Here is a 22,993-nt window from a genome sequence, read left to right as displayed (position 1 = left end):
GGTTCCCCTCTGCAAAGGACTGATAGAACCAGGGCTAAAGAAAGTTTTAAGTGCCTAAAAAGTGAAACTGACTTCAGTGGAAATATTAGTACGAGGGTCATGCTAATGAAATAATGAGTTGTCATGCAAGCTGTTTTAAGCATAAATTCTTTGTTCCTCCACCCTCAGTAAATATATACAGTTGGCCATCTATCTGCGGGTTCCACATCCATGGAGTCAACCAACCTCAGATCAAAAATATTCAGGGGAAAAAAAAACTTTTTTCTTATCATTATTCCCTAAACGATACAGTATAAGAGCTATTTACATTGCATTTACATTGTATTAGGTATTATAAGTAATCTAGAGATGATTTAAAGTACACAAGAGGATATGCATAGGTTATATGCAAATACTACACCATGTAAGGGACTTGAGCATCCTCAGATTCTGGTACCCGCAGCGGGTCCTGGAACCAATCCCCTGCAGATACCAAAGGATATATATGCTAGAAGAATACCTGGAACTTAAAAGACAAAATATACTCATTACATTCTTCTATGCATGCATTTCTAGAAGATCAATTTTTAGATAAGAAATTGCTAGGTGAAAGAGTATGCCTAAATTTTATCTGATAAAACATACTGCTAAATTGTCCCAAGAGAGATGTCTAATATGAAGATAAATTCTACCGGTGATGAGTGTACAGAAGTACATTTTCTAATTAGATACAAGGTAAAGTGACGTATAGGTAAAATACCTGAAAAGACATGATGGTGAGAGATTGCTGGTGGCCTGTCAAGGATTTATGAGGCTCAAAGAAAAAAGTTTTTGAAAGTATATGTTTATGCCATAAATGTTCTCTGAGCCTCTGCTGTGTGCTGGAACTGCAGCAGCCTCAGGATGCACAGGTTGGTGAAGCAGGCTGCTCTCCTTAAGGAGTCTACAGCCCGGGAGGGCAGGAGGGAGGCAGGCAGGCATGGACCAGCCTGTAGTGCTAGCAGTGTGGATGAGCACAGAGGATGCCATTCCATCCTGCTTTTGGGTGAGAGGGGAGGAAGTCCAGAAAAGCTTCCTTGGGATGACCTCTGGAGAAGAGCCTCTAAGGACCAGTTGGAGTTGGATGAACTACAGGTAAAAGGCTTTCCCAGTACAACAGCCTGACAGCTTGAAATGCCCCACATTTGGAGACTTGGGACATCCCTTGCTGCAAAACATAAAGATTACCAGCTAGAAGAATGCATGGAACTTAAAAGACAAGATATTCCCCCCATATAAGCACTAATTTCATTTTCTTCCTGCTGTAATTAGCATTTGCATGTGTCACCTTCCTCACAAATAGGAAAACTAAGTCAGGGAGTTGAGGGCAAGTGGCATAGCACACAGGAGTATGGGCTCTGGGATCAGAATCTTGGCTCCAAATTAGCATTGGAGCCACAATGGGCAAGTCCCTTCTTTGAGTCTCAATTATCTGTTTAAAGGGGATAAAAGCAATGCCTATCACTGGGTTATAATAAGCATCAAATGGGATGATGTAACTGAATCCATGTGGAAATGCCCCTCTGCTTTCCAAATGTTGTATGTGACTTTAACTTTGTTTCCCTCTAGTGGTAGGTACAGGGCTTTGCACAGAGTAGTTGCTTAGGGCTCTTAAAGAAAAAGCATCCTACAGGGAGGTTCATCCGTTTGTTGTGTGTTGTTCAAAACATTTGTCAATGACGTGACTAGAGAGGTAACCTTGCTGTTCGAGTTTGCAGTGTGGCACAGGCATTGGGGCTCTTAGCTAATGGATGACCAAATTAAGATCCAGAAGGATCTTCATGAGCTAATGAAACCAACAGAGTAAAATTTAATAGGACTCTGCCTTGAGGCTCAGGAAAGTCACTTGCAGCATTTGTTTGCCCTTTGGGGACATGACCATGGTCATCAGCAATTGGCCAGCAGCAGCTCGAAGGCCCCTTCCTGGCTGGCAGGCTGGTGGAGTGAGAGGAGCACTAGCTGGGACTCCAGTCTTGACTCTGCTAAAAAATGTCTCTTTGAGACAATGCTCCTCAGAACTTCTGATGGCACAGGACAGGAACCATCCCCGAAGACAAATCATCAGGCATGAAAAGGACTGGTCAGTGGAGGGGAGAGAGATGCTGATGAAGAGTGAGCTAATTAACTCAGGTGGACACTGGAGAGTGTGTTGGCAACTCTTGACTGGAGGGGGGATGGGAAGATAGAGAGGGAAGATGGCAAAATTGGCACGAAACGAGAGACTGTAAGGGCTGACTCAATAGGGGGAGAGCAAGTGGGAGAAGGGAGTAAGATGTATGTAAACCTACATGTGACAGACTGATTGGAATGGTAAATGTTCACTTGAAGCTTAATAAAAATTAAAAAAAAAAAAAAAAACATTTTGGAGCAATGTAAAAAAAAAAAAATGTCTCTTTGATAGGGGTAAGTCCCTTCTCTTCCCTGGAACTCAGTTTCTTCCCCTTTAAAATGAGGGATTTGAACTAGGTGATCTAAGTCTTTCTTGAGCTTTCTTTCCAGAGGATCCTGTGTTAGGGCATTCAAATTATTTCTAGAAATGCACCGTAAGGAGCCCTGACATCACAGTGGTTAAGCTGCTAACCGAAAGGTCAGTAGTTCAGACTCGCCCAGTGACTCCATGGGAGAAAAGACTTGACGATCTGCTCCTGTAAGGATTTCTGCCTAAGAAACCCCATGGGGCAGTTCTACTCTGTCATGTAGTATCGCTATGAGTCAGAATCGACTAGGCACTCAACAGCAAATGCACTATTGTGTACTCGACTGTATATACACTCACTTGCCACACTGTGCGCATATCACATAACCTTGACATCTCCTTCTGTGGCTTGGCCGCCTTTGGCTAGCCATCATGGCCTCTAGTCTAACCTTGACCACGCCTGCCTAGATACTTGGCTTTCTGCCCTCCTCCAACCCTCCCTCCAGAACTGACCCTTGAGCCCCCCGTGGCCTCTGGTCCCCTTTCTTCCACACCTCCCTGAGCCCCAGATGGTAGGTCAAGATGCCCACAATAGTAAGGTCAGCATGACCTCCCTTTCTGCCCACATCCGTTTTTTAGAGCAGCTGGATCCAGTGTTGGAACATCCTTGGTTTCTACAGGGTGAGTTATTTGAGGGCAGGAACTATATGCCAGGCACGTGCAGGCTCAATAGAGAGCGAGCCTACAGAGTGTCTGGCATACAGAGGGTGGCGTTTTTTCTGGTGAGTTTTCTTATTTCCATTTATCTTGAGAACATGAGCACAAACCACTGTACTAACCACAGAGTGTGGAAGAGGTGTGATATGGAGTAGGACCAAGGTTCAAACCTTGCCCCTTTTCCTCCCTGTGAGGCCTTGGGCGAGGTGAGAATCAGGCTGGATCATGTGTATGAGAGTACCTATCCCATGGTAAAGGTCCAGGGGGTAACTGTAGGATCTGGAGTTAATGAGAAGCTCCAGTTCATGTGAAGCAGAACTTAGAAGAAGGGTGTTTTCAATTACTGTTTTGCTTTTGCTTTTGATGCTTGTTAATACAGATCATGCTGAAAGGCAAACCTAATTATGACCCCCTCCCCCCCCCCCCCAATTCTGTCTTCTTAGCTCATTTTGGAGACTACAATGCTTCCATACATCATTCAGGGTATCTTTCTGATCATCAGTTTATACCATACCAGAATGATGACTTCTTATCAAAGGTGGCATCTCTCCATGAGCAGCACAGGTGAGAGGGGGACTCGGAGTGGCCTACTTTGGGAACTTAGGTTGGGTATTTATAGACAATGTGTATCGCCTTGTGTTTGATACGGCCTCTTCTTTGCTCATGGATCCTCTTTCAAGATGCTGGGAGTTTTTAAAGCTTTGAACTGTTCTTATGACAGATATAGCTGGCCTACCTAGCATTTCTATAGAGTATAGAGTACAGTAGGAGTTTAGGGTGATGGTTGCCGCATTCCATCTTAGAATGTCATTGAAATCAGTTAATTTCTAAAGGAAGTGGCCCATTTTGAAATCCGATTTCACCACACATTGGCCCTACTAGGTAAATCTTTTAGCAGTTTGCCATATTTAATAAACTAATCTGTTTTGTTTTTTTTTTTAATAGATAGACAAAGCCAAAAAACCCACTGCAGTTGAGTAGTTCCCACTCACGGTGACCCCATGTGTTACAGAGTAGAACTGCTCCCTAGAGAGACATAAAATACTGCTAGGCTGGGTGAGTTCCAAGCCTCCCCTGGGTTCTGTCAGTGAAAACTGCCTTAATTCCAATTAGGTAGCACCACTCTTCAGCACATGCCTCGGGTTAAACTCAACTCCAACAAACATGCCCAATTCTGGCCTCTCTTTCCTCATTTTACTCAAACCTATAGGGGCAGCTGTTCAGTCCAGGTTAAATAAGGGCCAGCCAACCGCGAAGATCAGCTCTCAAGGGACCTCATGCTTCTTGGGGAGGCCATAAAAAATAAAGGCCAAGCAACCAATGTACCTTCTAAATAGATGCTGCCAAACCTTTCTCCCAGAATTACTCCTCTGGCAGAAGTCAGTGTTCTAAAATAGACCTGGACCAGTGACACTTGGAAGTTTGAGGCCACTGCTGAAAGAACAGATAAGGGCAAAAAGAAGATTGCATATTAATTAAGCAAGCTGGAATAAAAGGGGAGGGAATTCTGAAAGGTGACAGCTTTCTATAATTGAATGTTGACAGCCCACTAAATGGAAGTATTATTTAGAAAAGAAATGAGAGGGCTTGACGAAGTCAAATTGAATGGGCAAGAAGAAAAATCCGGTTTAGTAGAATTGAGGGTTTGTTTTTTAAGGTTAATAACACAAGGCATTTAATAATCTTAGAGAAATGTTTTAAATTTTCTAGGTTCTTATTTTTTAAAAACTGGGGTTTGATTTCTTCTTTTCTTTGGGTGAATGCTGCATTTTCTCTTTTACAGCGGTCTAAAGCAATCAGAAGCAGAATCTTGCTATATCAACATAGCGAGGACCCTGGACTTCTATGGCGTGGAACTACACAGTGGACGGGTAGGGAATGCTTGATGAGTTAGGGTTCAGAATTTCTATTTTGACTTTAATTTCCGAAAGTCTGAACACTTTCTTTGATGAAACTATTTCTTTTCTAGTGTAACAAAACCCTTTTTAGATATTTGGAAGGTTTTGTGAAGTAATGCTGAAAATGGAAGGCTGCATACCAGCTCTGAAATGCTTTAGCCCAGATGAGACACACATCACTTCTGCTTATAGCACATTGGCCAGAATGAGTCACATAGCCCTGCCTTCTGCAGGTGGGGCTGGGAAATGTGGAGTTGGGTGTGCAAATTCAGTGAGCAATAACTGTCTCTGCTGCAGGGTTGAGGTACAGACTGAAGACCACAAAACCAGACGCTCTGAGACCTGAGTCTCCAGCCTACCCAAGCCATTCACTTATTTCCTTATTATGTACTAAATATTGATATCATGTTTATTTGTCCTCCTGTCCCACCTACTTAATATTGTTTAACTGCAACTCTGCTTTTCGTCATGCAAATTTGATTTTGCTTTAAGCATGTGATTTCAGTTGAATGCCCAATAGTAAACGCTCTCTGGACTTTTCACTCTTATCAGCACTGTCTTCTTCGGCCCCTTTCTCTAACTCCCATGTTTACATTGCTGTTCTTAAATGATTTGTCCTACTATTTCTTGAGAGGGAAAGGGAATGAACATTTACAGTGAAACCTGTGAGGGCGAGAACTCAACGGGGCTGCCTTATTTTTCTGGGTCTCACAGGTTTTCTGCCTTTGACAGGAGACAGTCGTACCACTTTTCTATCACTCTCTATTAGCAGAAAATATTTGAGTTTTCCTTCTCTGACAGGCTTCTGCCTTATACAGGTTCTGGCTGTTGCAGGTTTTACTATACTGTACACCTACCATATTCCAAGCCCTAGTCTAGGTACTTCATTTATATTCTCTCCTTTTAGCCTGATAAAAACCCTATGAGGTGGATTCTCTATTGTACAAATGGAAAAATTGAGGCTCAGAGCCCAAAATAACACAGCTAGGAAGTAGCAGACCTAAGGTTCACCCGCAGTTCTAAGTGGCTCAAACCATGTCCCTTCTGTATAATTTCAAACATCTCACTGGGGAAATAGGAATGCAAATAACCCAAGTATAGAAATTGTTTTAAAATTCCTCTACTTATACTCACCTTTTTCTCAAAAGGATTTCAAACAGCTCTTAGTAGTTGCTTTATCTTTCTCCTGTATCTTTACTATCTGGGGCAACGCCTAGCACATAGGCTTTTAATAAATGCTGAACGTTCTTAACCTGTCTATACTTGCCTCAAAACAGAGTTACTTGTGCTGAACCCCATGTCAGCAAACCGAAACCTAAGTTTCTATTTCATGTAAATACCTAACATTCCAGGCCCATTAGTTGACTCCCCCAGGAATGAAAATCTAAGCTAACTAATCAGGACTTGATTGATCTGTTTAACCTGGTTCAAAATTTCCTCTTAATCCCATCCTCATTGTCAAAAAAACTGTCAAAAATAAAATTTTCAAAAAATTAAATTTGTGTACAAGCTCATAGGCTTTATTTTTTTCAGTTCACGAACAAGGTAACTCTTGTCTGACTTCTAGACCAGACAATCCCTGGTTCACGAACTGAAAAATGAAGCTTTTGAGTTCCTACACAAATTTAATATTGTGGAAATACTATTTTTAACAATGTATTGGATTGACAAGAAGTATTACTTCTTAGCTGGATTTACAATCAGCTCCTAAATTTTCATCATCCTATCATAATAGTTGAAGCCTTTTCAGAGCTGGGAGTCTACATGTGTATAAGCCTAGGTAATGGGAAAAGGCCTCTGTGATCTTAATATGGTTATTTAATACTAATTGGTGAAACTGAATGCCCATTTAAATGATCCTGTGAGACGAATGGGCTTATCTGATAACTTTCTAAACCAGTGGGAATCAGGGGTTGCTGTCAAGCTATGTATGTTGACTATAGAAGAATTTGTTGCTAAGTACTTGGATCTTAAGTATCTGTGAAGCAGGAATTTCTGCCTGTTTTCAGTAATATTTTCCCCTTTAGAGCTTACACATATTACTGTTTATAAAACCGTGGGTACTTGAAAGCTGCCAGAGGGCATAAGCATGATTGTACGGGGCTATGAATCCATGCTCTTCCTCTTCACAGGATCTGCACAACTTAGATCTGATGATTGGAATCGCTTCTGCAGGCATCGCTTTGTACCGAAAATATATTTGTACAAGTTTCTATCCTTGGTAAGTGCAAACCAGTTCTAATTACTTTCTGAATCATACTTTAAAAATATGCTGAACAAACGTAATGTTAGCTCTGATTTTAAACTTTTGTTTCTAAAGCATTTGGGAGGAATTTTCCCCCCAAGTTTTTACCTCTGCCCTCTGATTTGATCCAGACTGAGTAAGAAAATTATAGTCTGGTTTTCATTGGCATCCCCTTGCCCCCTGCCACCCTATGGTTTGGGATACTTTGTGGAGACATGGAGAAAATGGCAAAAGGCAGGTCTTGGAGTTAAGGAATCGCCCCTGGTCGATGCACTGGCCAGAAGTCAGAGAAGAGCTTCCTCAGGGCAGGGCCTGTATTCTCAGTTCTGTTCCTCCGTCATCAGTTGAACTGTTACCAAGTCCAGCTCCGTTCTAAACACTAAGAGAACCCAAAAGACATATGCAGCAGGGTTTGCCCTGTAAGCTCATAAGCCTAGTGGGGAGAGAGAATTCTGCACACTAATAGTATCAGACACAGACATCAGGTGGACTCAGTGAGCAGAACTGACTTTTAAGAGAGAAGTTAGAGTTCAATGTGTCAGGCAGTAGGGACCTTTCTTCCAGGGGAAACAAAAGAAGATAAATACCATCTTCTATAAAGAAAAATATCATGTTTGTAAATGATAATGTGATGATGTACAGAATGAGAGTGGGACAGATTTGCCAGGTGAGTCAAGGAGAGTGGACACTGTGGGCAATAGGAGATGCGGAAGTAAAAGCAGGTAATGTAAAAGAACACAGGGTTTCAGCAAAATAGTGACTGCAAGGGAGGAATTTAGGGTGGAGGTATAAGAGAATATTTGGAGCTAGATCAGGTGCTACACAGTTTGGTCCTTGCATTTAAATTTGCTCTATCATCTTGGCAACATGTAACTTTTATTAACTGGGACACAAAGATGTTCATCACAGCATGATTTATAACAACAACAACAAAAATAAAAACCCTATAAATAAATCAAGTAAAATTATAGCGGTAAGAGTAATATTTGTTAAGTGCTTATTACTACATTCCAGTCACTTTACTAAGTATTTACTAAAGGTTAAGTATTTACTTAAACCTGAGATAGTCACTGTTGTTATCCTCATTTTCACAAAGGAGGAAACGGAGGCACATAGAGTAACAACTTGCCCACGGTCACACAGCTAGTGATTGATCTAGTTGAAATTCAAGCCCAGATAGTCTGGCCCCAGAGCCTGTACTTTCACTCCACCATTAAAAATTATATTCATGGGAAAATGCTTCATAGGAATACACTTGTAGAAACTTGAGTTTTCAATTACCTTTACAATGTATCTATTTAAAAAAAAAATTGTATTAACTCTGTTCAATTTCACAATAAAACCAGTGTAACAGGAAAAGAGTCTTCTTGCCATCTTTCTTTCCCTTCAACTCTGTTAAAAGGCCTGTTGTAGCAGGAAACCCCAGCCTTGCCTCACTTCAGCGACCCCCTCGGTTAACTGGAGTGTGACCTGGGCAGCTCTCTGGCCTGCTCAGGACCAGGATCAGGCCAAACAGGGGGACCAGTGGGGAATTGGTACAGGGCTCATTTCCCCTCACCAACCCTTTTTAAATGCCAAGGGCTTCTCCCAAAATACCACAGGCCTGAAGCCTCTGGGCCCAGCTGGCTGAGCTTCCTGAGACCCCACAGACGAGGGTCTGTCTGCATTGTCACATTTAAGGAGGGTGTGAGTCCCATGAAGACACTTCAGGAGATGTCTTAGTTTCCTAATGCTGCAGGAACACAAATACCACAATTAGGTGGCTTTAAAGAACAGGGATTTATTGTCTCACAGTTTTGGAGGCCAGAAGTCTGAATCAGGGCATCGGCTCTTAGGGAGGGTCCTTGCTTGTCAGTAGCCGCCAGAATTCTTTGGCATTCTTTGGTGTTTATATTTCCCCTTTGTGTGTGTCTCTGCATCTATTCTGCTCTTTTTTATAAGATGCCACTTAGAAGTGATTAGGTTTAGGACCTACCCTACTCTGGTATGACCTCATTGACGTAAAACAGAAAACCCCAATTTCCAAACACAGTCATATTTACAGGCACAGGGTTTAGGACTGAACACATATTCTGGAAGGAACACAATTCAATCCATAATAGGAGGGAAGTGGGAAACATGGTCAGGAGAAGTAGAGTTGTAAACAGAAACTTTTCTAACAGAGCCTGCGAAGACTTTATTACTCCTCCAGCCCCTAGGTTTTCACATAGACCCTCCCCCTACCACCAGTCACTCTCACCCTTCAAAATCAAGGTAGCGCCTGTTGAGGCCTGGCCCCTGCCTCTGGTACAGAGCTCACAGACTAGCAAGGAAGCAAGCAACACCAGACAGCGACCCCAGGGCCGTAAGTATGATGTAAAGGGGAACATCCCAGAGAAGGGCACCACCGAGGAAGGGTCCCGAGCCCACAGAGGTGGAGGTGAGCTCTAAACCTAATCTAAAGACCCACTGGGCTCTAGCCCCCAGGAGTAAATTCTAGACAGAATAAGCAGCCTGTGAGGAGGTCAGAAGACGAGAGAAAACACAGCATAGTAAGTACAGGAAAGATGAGTGGGTCAGGCTGGAGAATGGTATGGGAGTGGCACGTGGCAGGAAAGAGGCTGGGTCACGCAGGGGCTTGAGGACTGTCAGAGCACAGATTTAATCCTGGGGACTCTTAAAAGACACTGAACTTTCCTGCATACAATGGTCACAATTATAGTGATTTAGTTATATATTTATCTGGTACCTGTTCCTCACTAGATTATGAGCTTCAAAATGGCAGTGACTGACTGTCTTGTTCACTCTGTGCCTCCAGGGTCTGGCACATTACTTGTACATTCTAGACACTCAGTACTTTTTTTCCTTGATGAATGAATGAAAGGCAGTAGGGAACTACTGTAGGACCTTAAGCTAGGGGACGACGTTGATCTTATCTGTACTTGATCAGGTTTGCTGAAGGAGAGAGCACTATCAAGTACAGAGATTGGGATCAGATCAGTGTGGGAAGGAAGGAGTACTGAACTGGAACACTCTGAACCAAAGGAGGTCCAGTTGCTGCCCCCCACCCCCCTCCCCCGGTACATGAAGCTGGTGGGGCAAGAGGTCTACAGATCCCCATAGGCCCTGTAAAACTAGGATGAGATCTCAAAAACTGGGTTGGTTCTGCTGATTTGTTCTGCATCTGCCCTTTGGCGCAGGAAAGCAGCAAGGAGGCACTGACTTTCTCCTACGGTCTGCTGTTACCCAGAGACCCTGCTAACCATAACATAAGTCACAAGAATAGGCCGGCATATCCTGCATCTCTCTGAAGGGCAGTGTGTAACATACACTAGAGAGAGTACCTAAGGGCCAAACACCCTTTTAGTCCTTCAGACGATTAACTTTCAGCCACCCATAAAATTCACTTGGTAAGCAGTGTATCTGTCAATGCATTGTTTAGTTTCAATGTTATGATGGACCATAGCTCATTATTTAATATAGGTATGTTACTGGTTTAACTGGGGAAATATTACATGGATAGTTAAACTTTTATTTTACCTACCCAGACCTTCTGTTCTGGAATGCTCAACCAAGGTCTTCATATGATTCTAGAGAATGGTAGAATTCCTTTATTTCCTCAAAGTATTTCAGAAGTAAAGACTCCAGCGTGGAAATGTGCCTCCCTTGTATGGGCTACAGTAGTTTGACATGATGAATTAAATGAATGAATTTAAAAAGTTAACCCTTTCATCAATTTTAACTGTAGGAAATGAACATTGAGGGCCTATCATCTGCCAAGCGCCATACTAGGGGCTTTCCATGACTAATCCATTTGAATCTTCACTGGACAACTTATAAGAAAGTCAATGTTGTCCCCGCTGTCTGGACAACTTGATAAGAATATAGGCTTTGCAGTCAGGCAAAGAGCTCAGATCCTGGCTCCAACAATTCCCAGTTGAATAATCTTGGACACTTAAGGGATATTGTTGAGCCTCAGTGTCATCATCTGCAAACTGCATATAATGTTACATATTTTTTAGGATTGTTGCAAGGCTTAATTGAGGGGATACTTGTCAAGCTTTTAGTAGGGAGCCTGGTCTATAAAATGTGATCAGTTACTGGTGGCTATTATTCAGAACACTTAATTGTGCTCGTGAGGACCCTTTACATAGATCAAGGGGCAGTTGTTCGGACGGAACAAGGGGATACTGGCTGGTTTAAAGTCAGGAAAGGTGTGTGTCAGGGCTGTATTGTTTCACCATACCTATTCAATCTGTATGCTGAGCAAATAATCCGAGAAGCTGGACTATATGAAGAAGAACGGGGCATCAAGATTGGAGGAAGATTCATTAACAACCTGCATTATGCAGATGACACAACCTTGCTTGCTCAAAGTGAAGAGGACTTGAAGCACTTACTAATGGAGATCAAAGTCCACAGCCTTCTGTATGGATTGCACCTCAACATAAAGAAAACAAAAATCCTCACCACTGGACCAATGAGCAACATCGTAATAAATGGAGAAAAGATTGAAGTTGTCAAGGATTTCATTTTACTTGGATCCACAATCAACAGCCATGGAAGCAGCAGTCAAGAAATCAAAAGACACATTGCATTGGGTAAATCTGCTGCAAAGGACCTCTTTAACGTGTTGAAGAGCAAAGATGTCACCTTGAAGACTAAGGTGCGCCTGATCCAAGCCATGGTATTTTCAATCGCATCATATGCATGTGAAAGCTGGACAATGAATAAGGAAGACGGAAGAGTTGACGCCTTTGAATTGTGGTGTTGGCGAAGAATATTGAATATACCATGGACTGCCAAAAGAACCAACAAATCTGTCTTGGAAGCAATAAAATCAGAATGGTCCTTAGAAGCAAGGATGGCGAGACTGTGTCTTGCATACTTTGGACATGTTGTCAGGAGGGATCAGTCCCTGGAGAAGGACATCATGCTTGGCAGAGCACAGGGTCAGTGGAAAAGAGGAAGACCCTCAACAAGGCGGACTGACACAGTGGCTGCAACAGTGAGCTAAAGCATAACATCGACTGTAAGGATGGCTCAGGACCGGGCAGTGTTTCATTCTGTTGTGCTTAGGGTCGCTATGAGTCAGAACAGACTCAAGGGCACCTAACAACAACAATTATTCAATTATTATGCAAATGTAGGTTACCTGGCACACAGCTGTTAAGTCACGTAGCTGGAATGTGGACCCAGGTCAGGTCTGCTACTCTGTCCTCTTCCTGGTGTACCACACTGCCCTCAGCTGTCTGCCCAGGTACATACAGCTCACGCAGCATTCCAGCATCACAAAAGCTTATACCAAACAGAGTGTGTGGCTCAGGTTTCTTGCTATTTAAAAGCTAAATCATAATCTACTGGCCCTTATGTGATGCTGAGCTTCATTCACCTACTTGATGTTTGGCTGAGGCAATGGGGCCCCTATCATTCCTGCACTGATGTCAACTCTAGGAAACTGTGAGTCCGAAGTCATCATGATTGGGGAATAGAGGACACACAGTGGGAGGCCACAGGTCCAACCTGGCTGATCACTAATGTGCTTTATGTCTTCTGTGTTTTTTAATAGGGCGAACATTCTAAAAATCTCTTTCAAGAGGAAAAAGTTCTTTATACATCAGCGACAAAAACAGGTGAGTTATAGCTACACTTGCTTTGTTTCTTGTGTTTTTAGTCACCTCAGCTCTTAGTTCTTTAGGGGCTGAAGCAGTAGCAGGGAAGAAGGAGCCCCTGGGTGGTACAAATAGTTAACACGTTTGACCGCTAACTGAAAGGTTGGAGGTTCTAGTCCACCCAGATGCTCCCTGGAAGAAAGACCTGGCAATCTACTTCTGAAAAATCAGCCACTGAAACACTGTGAAGCACAGTTCTACTCTGACACACTTGGGAATTGGAGCTGACTCAACAGCAGCTGGTTAGCATGTCATAGTGGAAAGAAAATGGACTTTGGAGTCTAGAGTTCTCTAAATAATTCATTTTCCTTATCTGGTTGGAAAATTAACTAGCTTTGGAGTCAGAGACAGTGGGTTCAGAACCCAAATCTTCTGCTTACCAGCTGGGCAGGTTACTTAACCTCACCTAGCTCAAGTTACCTTGTTTCCAAAAATGCAGTAATGCCCATTTCTCAGGGAATCATGAGGATTAAATAAAAGAGCTTCGGTCAAAGCACCTGATAGAGAGATATGCCACAGAATAGCAATAAATGTCACCAAGAGCAGTTTCTTCCCTCATTAGATTTAAAATGCACATGGCCTTGTATACGTGTTCCATAAGAGGAGTCCAGCCTCCCCAGACAGCTCAGTTTTGGTATCTATGTGGAAAAGTCAGAGTGAGAGGTGAGGACCCCAGGGCTCCCACAGCTAGTAAGTGGGGAAGCCAGAATTTGAGCCCAGGTCTTTAGGAATCTGAGACTCCTGCTCTTCCAACTCCATCACACTCCATCTTGTTATGGTGCATATTTTTCACTTGCTGTCACTATGTCCATTTCCCAGTTTTTCAAAGATAATATTACTGAAAATGACTCAGTGTAGAAATGAACTCTTAGAAATAAGGACGCTAAAGCTGAGAGCAAACTACGATTAGAATCTGGGTCTCCTGACACCCAGTGTAAGATTTGAGATGGCACAAAAATATACAAGATGATAATTTAACATGAAAACAGAAAATCTCAACTGATGTAGGAAGAAGGCAAAGCAAATAATTAAAGTAATTATTAGATATGAGTACCAAATTTAAGTCTGTGCTTTGTGAAAGGCAAATAGAGAAATTCAAAGGATTGTAAAGTTCCTGCTGTTTGACATGAGAAAGATTAGTTCTTCAAAAGAAAGATTTCCCTGAAGCTAAATTTTATCTGGTTGTTCTAGGTATGTTCAACCTAGAAATGCAAGCAAACCTGAAATAAAAGCATTTCTGAAGGACCACAGATGATGATAAAGAATAGATACTGGTCGTCTTTATTCACACTCATAATGATGGTCAAGGGAGCCCCGACAGCGCAATGGTTAAGTGCCTGGCCGCTAACCAAAAGGCTGGCAGTTCGAACCCAACCAGTGGTTGTGCAGGAGAAAGACCTGGCAGTCTGCTTCCATAAAGACTACAGCCAAGAAAATCCCACGGGGAGGTTCTCTAGTATCACACGGGGCCACTGTGAATCGCAATTGACTCGACAGCGCCCAGCAACAATAATGGCTAACAAATCCTGCTCTTAAATTTTCTTAAAAAGCTGGCTTGTAGTCTAAGATATTTTGAAGCCAGTTTTCTGTTTGTTGCATCTTATCTGTTCACCACCAATGTGGGCATAAAATGCTAGTGAAGCCTTGCTCCTACACCTGCACAGATGAAATTACTCCTGTGTTTTTCTTCCCAGACTGAATCCAGGGAACATATTGTGGCCTTCAACATGTTAAATTACCGATCTTGCAAAAACTTATGGAAATCCTGTGTCGAGCACCATACATTCTTTCAGGCAAAGAAGCTACTACCTCAGGAAAAGAATGTTCTGTCTCAGTACTGGACTCTGGGCTCTAGGAACCCTAAAAAGTGAGTATGCTTTAGGGGCATTGTGCACCTCGTCTGAGATACGGACAGAGGAGAGAGAAGTGCAGCTGCCCAGCACCATGTCACAGTTAAGGAAGCACGTGGCGGTAACTCTGAGAGTCATCATGTGCCATGCCAAATAGGGCTTTCCAGGCTGATGCCACTAAACCAGCCTCACCCAAAGTGTGTTTCACAGGACATTAATTCCATTAGATGCTCCACAAAAATGAATGACTGAATGAGTGGAAATAAAGATCTCTAGAGTCAAATGGTAAGTCCTGGTGGTGCAATGGTTAAGTGCTCGGCTGCTAACCAAAAGGTTGGTGCTCCAGAACCACCCAGTGGCTCCACAGGAGAAAGACCTGGAGATCTGCTTCCATAAAGATTGAAACGCCAAGCCCGTTGCCACTGAGTCGATTCTGACTCACAGCGACCCACAGGGCTTCTGAGGTTGTAAACCTCTATGGAAGCAGACTGCCCCATCCTTCTCCCTCAGAGCCACTGGTGATTTTGAACTGCTGACCATTCAGTTGGCATTAGTCGCTTTAACCACTTCACCACCAGGGCTCCTTCCCTAAAGATTACAGCCTAGAAAACCATAGAGAGCAGTTCTGCTCTATCATGTGGGGTCACTATGAGTCAAAATCGACTCAAGGACAAACAACAACAGAGTCAAATGACTTTGGGATGTGTTGCCTGTCATAATCATGAAATGATAATCGTAATAATCATCACAGACAAGTTGAATGTTTATTTTGTGCCAGGCACACTCTTAAATATATTTAATTCCTTCAACAGTCCTTATAACAATACCACAGGGATGACGCTCAAAATATTTAATGACTAGTACAGTGAGAGAAATTAATATATAAATTTTTAAGTTTTAAATTAAAATTTTCTCTCTATATAAACCAGCCATGTGGTTTATATTTTGGTTTATTTGTTGTAAGACTACCTTCTAAGTTACATAAGATGTAGCAGAGATTGTTTACCAGATTATTCTTATAATTTCTAAATCATTTATTGGTTTCTTGGAAATTGCTTTTTTGAGTTTTAGGAGTTTGTTTTTGGTGGATGTGGCCGCCATGGCTGATGTGGCTGGTAACTAAACGATGCCACCTTCTGAGCCACATGTGATATGTGGGACCACATCAGACTGTTCAAATGACTTTCCTATTAAAGTGATAATCATCAGGTAAGATACAGATTCAATAAGGAGCAAATTTCAATTAATAACGGCGATAATATTTATAGTGCTAGATACTTTCTCTCAGATTCTGAGGAACCAAGAACCATATTTTAAAAGTTCTTAGCTCTTATACTACTGCATAGTATCTTTATACTAGGCAGCAGTAATAAGAGACAGGGAAGAAAGAAAAAGACCAAAATGGATGTCAGAAGAGACTCTGAAACTTGTTCTTGAACAGAGAGTAGCTAAAGAGAATGGAAGAAATGAAGTAAAACAGCTGAACAGATTTCAAAGGGCAGCTAAAGAAGACAAAGTAAAGTATTGAAATGTGCAAAGACCTGGAGTTAGAAAACGAAAAGGCAAGGACACGTTTGGCTCAAGCTGAACGAACTAAAGGAAAAATTCAAGCCACGAGTTGCAATGTGGAAGGATTCTATGGACAAAATACTGAACAACCCAGGAAACATCAAAAAGAAGATGAAAGAAATAACAATCACTGTACCAAAAAGAACTGATCGATGTTCAGCCAGTTCAGGAGTAGCATATGATCAAGAACCGATGGTACTGAAGAAAGAAGTCCAAGTTGCATGAAGTGAATGTCGAAAAACAAGGCTCCAGGAATTGACGTAGTACCAACTGAGATGTTTCAACAAATGGATGCAACACTGAAGTGCTCACTTGTCTACGCCATGCAATTTGGAAGACAGCTACCTAGCCAACCGACTGGAAGAAATCCACATTTGAAATGTGCCCATTCCAAAGAAAGGTGATCCAACAGAATACAGAAATTATCGAATAACGTTATTAGTATCACACGAAAGTAAAATTTTGCTGAAGATAATTCAAAAGTGGTTGCAGCAATATATTGACAGGGAACTGCCAGAAATTCAGGCTGGATTCAAAAGAGGACATGGAACGAAGGATATTATTGCTGATGTCAGATAGATCTTGGCTGAAAGCAGAGAATACCAGAAAGTTGTTTACCTGTGTTTTACTGACTATGCAAAGGCTTTGACCACGTGAATCATAAAAAATTGTGGATAACATTGTGAAGAATGGAACTTCCAAAACACTTAATTGTACTTATGCAGCACCTGTACATAGACCAAGAGGCAGTCATTCAAACAGAGTAACGGGGTATTGTGTGGTTTAAGGAAACCCTGGTGACGTAGTGATTAAGAGCTACAGCTACTAACCAAAAGGTGGGCAGTTCAGATCCACCAGGTGCTCCTTGGAAACCATATGGGGCAGTTCTACTCTGTCCTGTAGGGTCGCTATGAGTTGGGATTGACTCGACAGCAATGAGTGTGGATGTGGTTTAAAATCAGGAAATATGTGCATCAGGGTTTTATCTTTTCACCATAATCAATCTGTATGCTGAGCAAATAATCCGAGAAGCTGGACTACACGAAGAAGAACATTGCATCAGGATTGGAGGAAGACTCATTAACAACCTGCAATATGCAGATGACATGAACTTGCTTGCCAAAAGCGAAGAGGTCTTGAAGCATTTACAGATGAAGATTGAAAACTATAGTCTTTAGTATGGATTACACCTCAACATAAAACAAAACTCCTCACAACTGGACTAATAAGCAACATTATGATAAATGGAGGCAGTATTGAAGTTGTCGAATATTGAATGTTGGGGATTTCACTTTACTTGGATCCACAGTCAACACTCATGGAAGCAGCAGCAGCAGTCAGGAAATCAAACGACGTATCGCATTGGACAAATCTACTGCAAAAGACCTCTGTAAAGTGTGAAAAAGCAAAGATTTCACTTTTGACGACCGTCCTAGTTATCTTGTGCTGCTATAACTGAAATACCACAAGTAAATGGCTTTAACAAAGAGAATTTTAATTCTCTCACAGTCTAGAAGGCTAGAAGTCCAAATTCAGGGTGCCAGCTCCAGGGGAAGGCTTTCTTTCTTTGTCAACTCTGGGCCCAAAATACACGCACTCCTGTCTCTACTTTCTTGGTGATATAGGTCCCCTGTCTCTCTGTTCACTTGTCTCTTTCATGTCAGAAGAGATTGATGTAAAACACAACCTAATCTTGTAGATTGTGTCCTGCCTCATTAACATAACTGCCGCTAATCCCACCTCATTAACTGCATAGAGGTAGGATTTACAACACATAGGAAAATCACATCAGATGACAAAATAGTAGACAGTCACACAATACTGGGAATTGTGGACTAGCCAAGTTGACACACATTTTGGGGGTACACAATTCAGTCCATAACCAGGACTAAGGTGCACCTGACCCAAGCCATGGTATATTCAATCACCTCATGTACATGCGAAAGCTGGACAATGAATAAGGGAGACCGAAGAACTGATGCATTTGAATTACGGTGCTGGCAAAGAATATCAAATATACCACTGACTGTCAGAAGAATGAACAAATCTGTCTTGGAAGAAGTACAGCCAGAATGCTCCTCAGAAGCGAAGTTGGTGAGACACATGAGACATGGCATAGGGAGACAACTAAAAGCAGGGACGCTGCTGCTGAGCATCCGGGGTGCAAATTCTACCTGCGTCACTTTGGTTTTAATTTCCATGTCTATAAAATGCAACTAAAGCATGAGGGGGTATTCTTGTTACCTACTGCTACATAATAAAACAAAACAAAAAAACATTGCCGCCAAGTCAATTCTGACTCATAGCTACCCTACAGAGTAGAACTGCCCCATAGGGTTTACAAGGAGCGGTTGGTGGATTCGAACTGCCAGCCTTTTGGTTAGTAGCCAAGTACTTAACCACTGTGCCTCCAGGGGTCCAATTTTAGTGGCTTAAAACAACTACCACCCTATTATATCTCAAGATTTTGTGGGTCAAGAATACAGGAAGGGCTTGGCTGGGTGATTCTTCTGCCCCCTATGGTGTCAACTGCACTTTCTCAGTGTTATTCAGCTGGTAGCTGTGCTGGTCTGGAAGGTTCAAGACGACTTTCTTCACATACCTGATGGCTTGATGAAAACGACTGGAAGACTGGGCTCACTGGCCCCTTTTCCTTTTCTTGTACTCTCAGGTCCTCTCCATGTGGACTCTCTAGCAGGGTAGTTGGACTTCTTACACGGAGACCCAGGACTTCAAGAGACTAAGGCAGAAGCTGCTAGTCTTCTTAAATACTAGGCCCAGAACTGGCACAGCAACTTTACTGGTCAGGGCAGTCACAGGCCAACCCAGATTCAAGAGTCAAAGAATTTGCAGCCATCCTTAATCCATCACAGGGAGTCACGTGGAATGTTGGGGATGGTTTGAGGTACAGGGCGAAAGCTCTTTATTAACCAGCTTCAGCATCCTGGAGAGTTTCAGCTCTCATAATCTCCTTTTTACAGATAAGGAAACTGAGGCTTAGAGAGGTTGTGTGATTTGCCCAAGCCCTAGAGATACATATACATATTTGTATATTAGGCCCTCTGAGAGGTTTGCACAGAAGAAACTGTCAGTATTTTCCTAGCTTATGGGATGATGGACAGTTTTTCGAGATGTGCCTATTAGTAGCCTGTGACACATACTTTGAGGAACTGCTACGTTAAACCTTTGAATCAGCCACCTTGCTCCCCATGCTCTAATTTAGTGATAATGTGGTCCCTGAGCAGCACAAACCGTTTGCACTGGACTGCTAACCTAAAGGTTGACAGTTCAGAAACCTTCCCAGCAGCACTGCAGAAGAAAGACTCGACAATCTGCTTCTATGGATTACAGCCAAGAAAATCCTATGAAACAGTTCTACACTGTAAGACATGGGGTCGCCAGGAGTAGGAATTGACTCCACAGTAATAGGCTTGGTTTTTTGAGTTGGTTTCTGATGTAGGCCTGCCTCAGAGGAGAGCTTCTTAGTGATGCTACCATGAGCATCCTGATCGTGGTGACAACAGTATTTCTTACTGTAAATTAGTACACTGATATTCTAGAGTGCTCTGTATTATTTTTGGTGTTTTGTATTGTTTTCTTTTTGTGTGTTGGTTGCTTTTAGGTCACAAGGAAATGTGTGGCATGCTTTAAGAAGACACTGAAACATAGTTTAAAATTTAGAAATTCCAGAACTAAGTTCCCCCTCAACTGGCTCCAAATGCCATCCTCTCAGATAATTCATCTCTGAGTTTTGTAGCTAGCTAAGATTTGAATTCTCTAGATAAAAAATTCAAAAGTAATCTTCGAGGTAGCACATTCAAAGAATGTGACCTGAAACTATAATTTCTAAGCATATTCTCAGGTCCTCTCTCAAAGAGTTATCGTTGATTTACAGTGACAGCGTCTGCTGGCTAGGGCGACCTAGAAGGGGAGAGCTAATGTTTTATTCATGCCGGTGTGAGTAAAGTGAGATTTCTCGCAGTTGCTTGAACTATATTTTTATATTATTCTGAAATTCCTTCCAATCCAACAAGATTTTATTGCTTGCAGTAGTAAGAACAAGAAAGCATCTTCACCAGAAGAGAAGAAATAATCCTAAATAAAAACCGAGACAAAAAGGAATCACTGTTGTATATCTTCCCTCCTTTTAACCTTGGTTGGTGTCACGAAGGGCTTAACCAGGTGTTGGTCAGGGAAAAAGCAGGTGTAGCCTCTGTTTCACGTACGCTGCAATTTCTGGTTGAACATATCAGTGTAGAAAGTGAATCTGCATCTGGTTTTTCAGGTCTGTAAATAACCAGTATTGCAAAAAGGTGATTGGAGGGATGGTGTGGAACCCAGCCATGCGGAGATCTTTATCGGTGGAACATTTAGAGACCAAGAGTCTACCTTCTCGGTCCCCTCCTATTACTCCCAACTGGTATGTCCTCCTCTTTCTGTACTCTCACTAATAAATACTTTATCTCTCTTAAAAATAAAAATGCAACTTCACAAATTCCTACATGTAAGTGGTCAACAATCTGAGTTTACATTTGCCTTTTGGGCTACTGCAGAAGGCAGTGTTTCCATGAAGCACACAAGTCTGGCTGAACACTTTCCACGGTGTAGTAGTGCTCTGGCATTCTTTCTAAACAAGCTGTTTCATCTGAATGGATTGGGAGCTGCAGCATGACGAAATGCCCCTCTTGGAATGACAACACATATCAGCATATTAAAGGCTCTGAGAAGTCCTGGGAGAAACAAGTGCATTCAGCTTTATTTAATTTCATGTTCTCATTAATACCATACAAAATAAACTGTGGGAAAAGCTAACAAAGGTGCATGATAGAACTGATGTAAGGATGTGTGACCCTCAGCAGCAGTAGCAAAAGCACATAGGGCAGCCGCCTGCTGACTTTTAAGCACATGGGTTTGGCAAAGTAGGAGGGCACTAGGTCATAGCTGAAACACCCAGATTCAGATTTTTGGCTTTCATATTAACAAGTTTCTTTACCACCCTGGTCTGTTTCCCCGTTCATGAAACGATCATGAAAATCACCACAAATGAAATAATAATGTACAAGTGTTTTTGTAAGCTTATAAAAAAAGTATCAGGTGTCAATTCCAACTTATACGACCCTATAGGACAGAGTAGAACTGCCCCATAGTTTCCAAGGAGTGCCTGGTGGATTCCAACTGCCAGCCTTTTGGTTAGTAGGCATAGCTTTTAACCACTATGCCACCAGGGTTTCCATTATCATCCTCATCATTATATTATCCTGTTCCCCAGAGATATCAGGCCGTTTCTGTGAATGCTTCCAAAAAGGCCTGGCCTTGGGAGGAGGGAAAACGAAGCTGGAAACATTGCCCCCAGCTCCACGCTGCAGTGAGTCAGAGTATGGTTTTCTGGTTGTTACACTGCAGACAGGGTGGACCTGCAGATTCTCAACCAGGTGTCCACTGTGACTAAGGGAAACTAAGAGGCAGGTGAAAAGAGGAGGGAGGAGTGCAGGGCCACTGGGCCAGGACTCTTCACTGGGGTTCAAATGCTCCTGGTGAGGATAATGGTATTTATAGTGCTAAAAATCACGACATGACTGAATAAGTTTGTTTCTCGGTTTCCCGACATTTAGGCACCTCATCCTAAAGAGGTAAATTTGTGCTATAATGTAGCAGCTTTATTTATCTGGAAGTATCTTAAGCAGCAATGCCAGCAACCCAAAGAAGAGGCCCAGGACAGGAGCCAGGAGGATGGCAGGGTGAAGCAGTGCCACACTCAAGGCCTGGAGCACTTGCGACTATTTACAGGTCTTCTTCTGAGAGTCATGAGAGACTCTCTACTTCTGCTTTAGACCCAGCGTTACTGATTATCTGGGTCCAGGGGGGTTACGAATAGCAGAGGCCCTGACCCTCCCAAGGAGAAATGGCTAACAAAGAAAGAAAAGATAGAAAAAGCAGGAGGCAGAGTAGAACTTAGAAAACTCAGCAGCCTGGCTCACCCAGGGGAGGAGCCAACACACAGGTGCTATACCAGGTGTCCTGAGAATATTGCCTCATCTGATTCTCAGAAGCAGGCAGGTACAGGTGAGGCCCAGGCAGGTGACATGATGAGTCTAAGGCACATGCTGCTGCTGCCACTGGAGGAACCGGGCTGTGCCCCTTGCCCATCTGACTCCACATTTTAAGTGATATATGTAAAGGAAACATTTTCTCTTGGTGCAGGTGAAATTCACACAACGAGATATGGTTGAAATAAGGATTGAGCTTTGCCAAGAAATGTACTTTGGCATCTAAACCCTTTATTTACCCTGTTCAAGTGAATGAGAAAAATTGATCAGCAGTCAACATTGTCTATCTGTGTCATGAGAGCTTGAGTCTTCCTGGAAGAGTAACTCCCTCTAAAATAACATGCTTCAGCTTCCCGAAGGGCATAAACAAAGCCAATCTTGCCTAAACTCCTGAGGCCACGCCACTTGGCTGATGGTACTGGGAATGTGTGTCACCCTTCCCAAATTCTGCTGGTGTAGTAATGAGTTAACAGGCTCTTGATTTCTAATAACAATAATCAGGTCATTCCCAGGACATTCAGAGCACAAAGTTAGATCACTGATGTCTAAAACGTTTTAAGTGAAATTTGCATTTAACAGTTT

At 42.4% G+C, this 22,993-nt stretch overlaps 1 protein-coding gene across 3 annotated transcripts in view; it reads left to right on the top strand.

The window, feature by feature from the left end:
* Positions 1–22,993, top strand: part of PTPN3 (protein tyrosine phosphatase non-receptor type 3) — a 182,705-nt gene that overhangs the window by 100,132 nt on the left and 59,580 nt on the right. For all 3 annotated transcript variants that reach the window (XM_049896274.1, XM_049896275.1, XM_049896276.1), the window contains exons 8-13: positions 3,595–3,715; positions 4,935–5,022; positions 7,182–7,270; positions 12,843–12,906; positions 14,640–14,812; positions 20,650–20,784. In XM_049896274.1, coding sequence (XP_049752231.1) covers positions 3,595–3,715; positions 4,935–5,022; positions 7,182–7,270; positions 12,843–12,906; positions 14,640–14,812; positions 20,650–20,784 — 670 coding nt within the window. The remainder of the gene's footprint in view (positions 1–3,594; positions 3,716–4,934; positions 5,023–7,181; positions 7,271–12,842; positions 12,907–14,639; positions 14,813–20,649; positions 20,785–22,993) is intronic.

Source organism: Elephas maximus, chromosome 9 (genome assembly GCF_024166365.1).
Source record: "Elephas maximus indicus isolate mEleMax1 chromosome 9, mEleMax1 primary haplotype, whole genome shotgun sequence".
Classification (NCBI taxonomy): Eukaryota; Metazoa; Chordata; class Mammalia; order Proboscidea; family Elephantidae; genus Elephas; species Elephas maximus.
The sequence above is the reverse complement of the archived record's forward strand: the minus strand, read 5'-3'. Positions and strand labels throughout refer to the sequence as shown.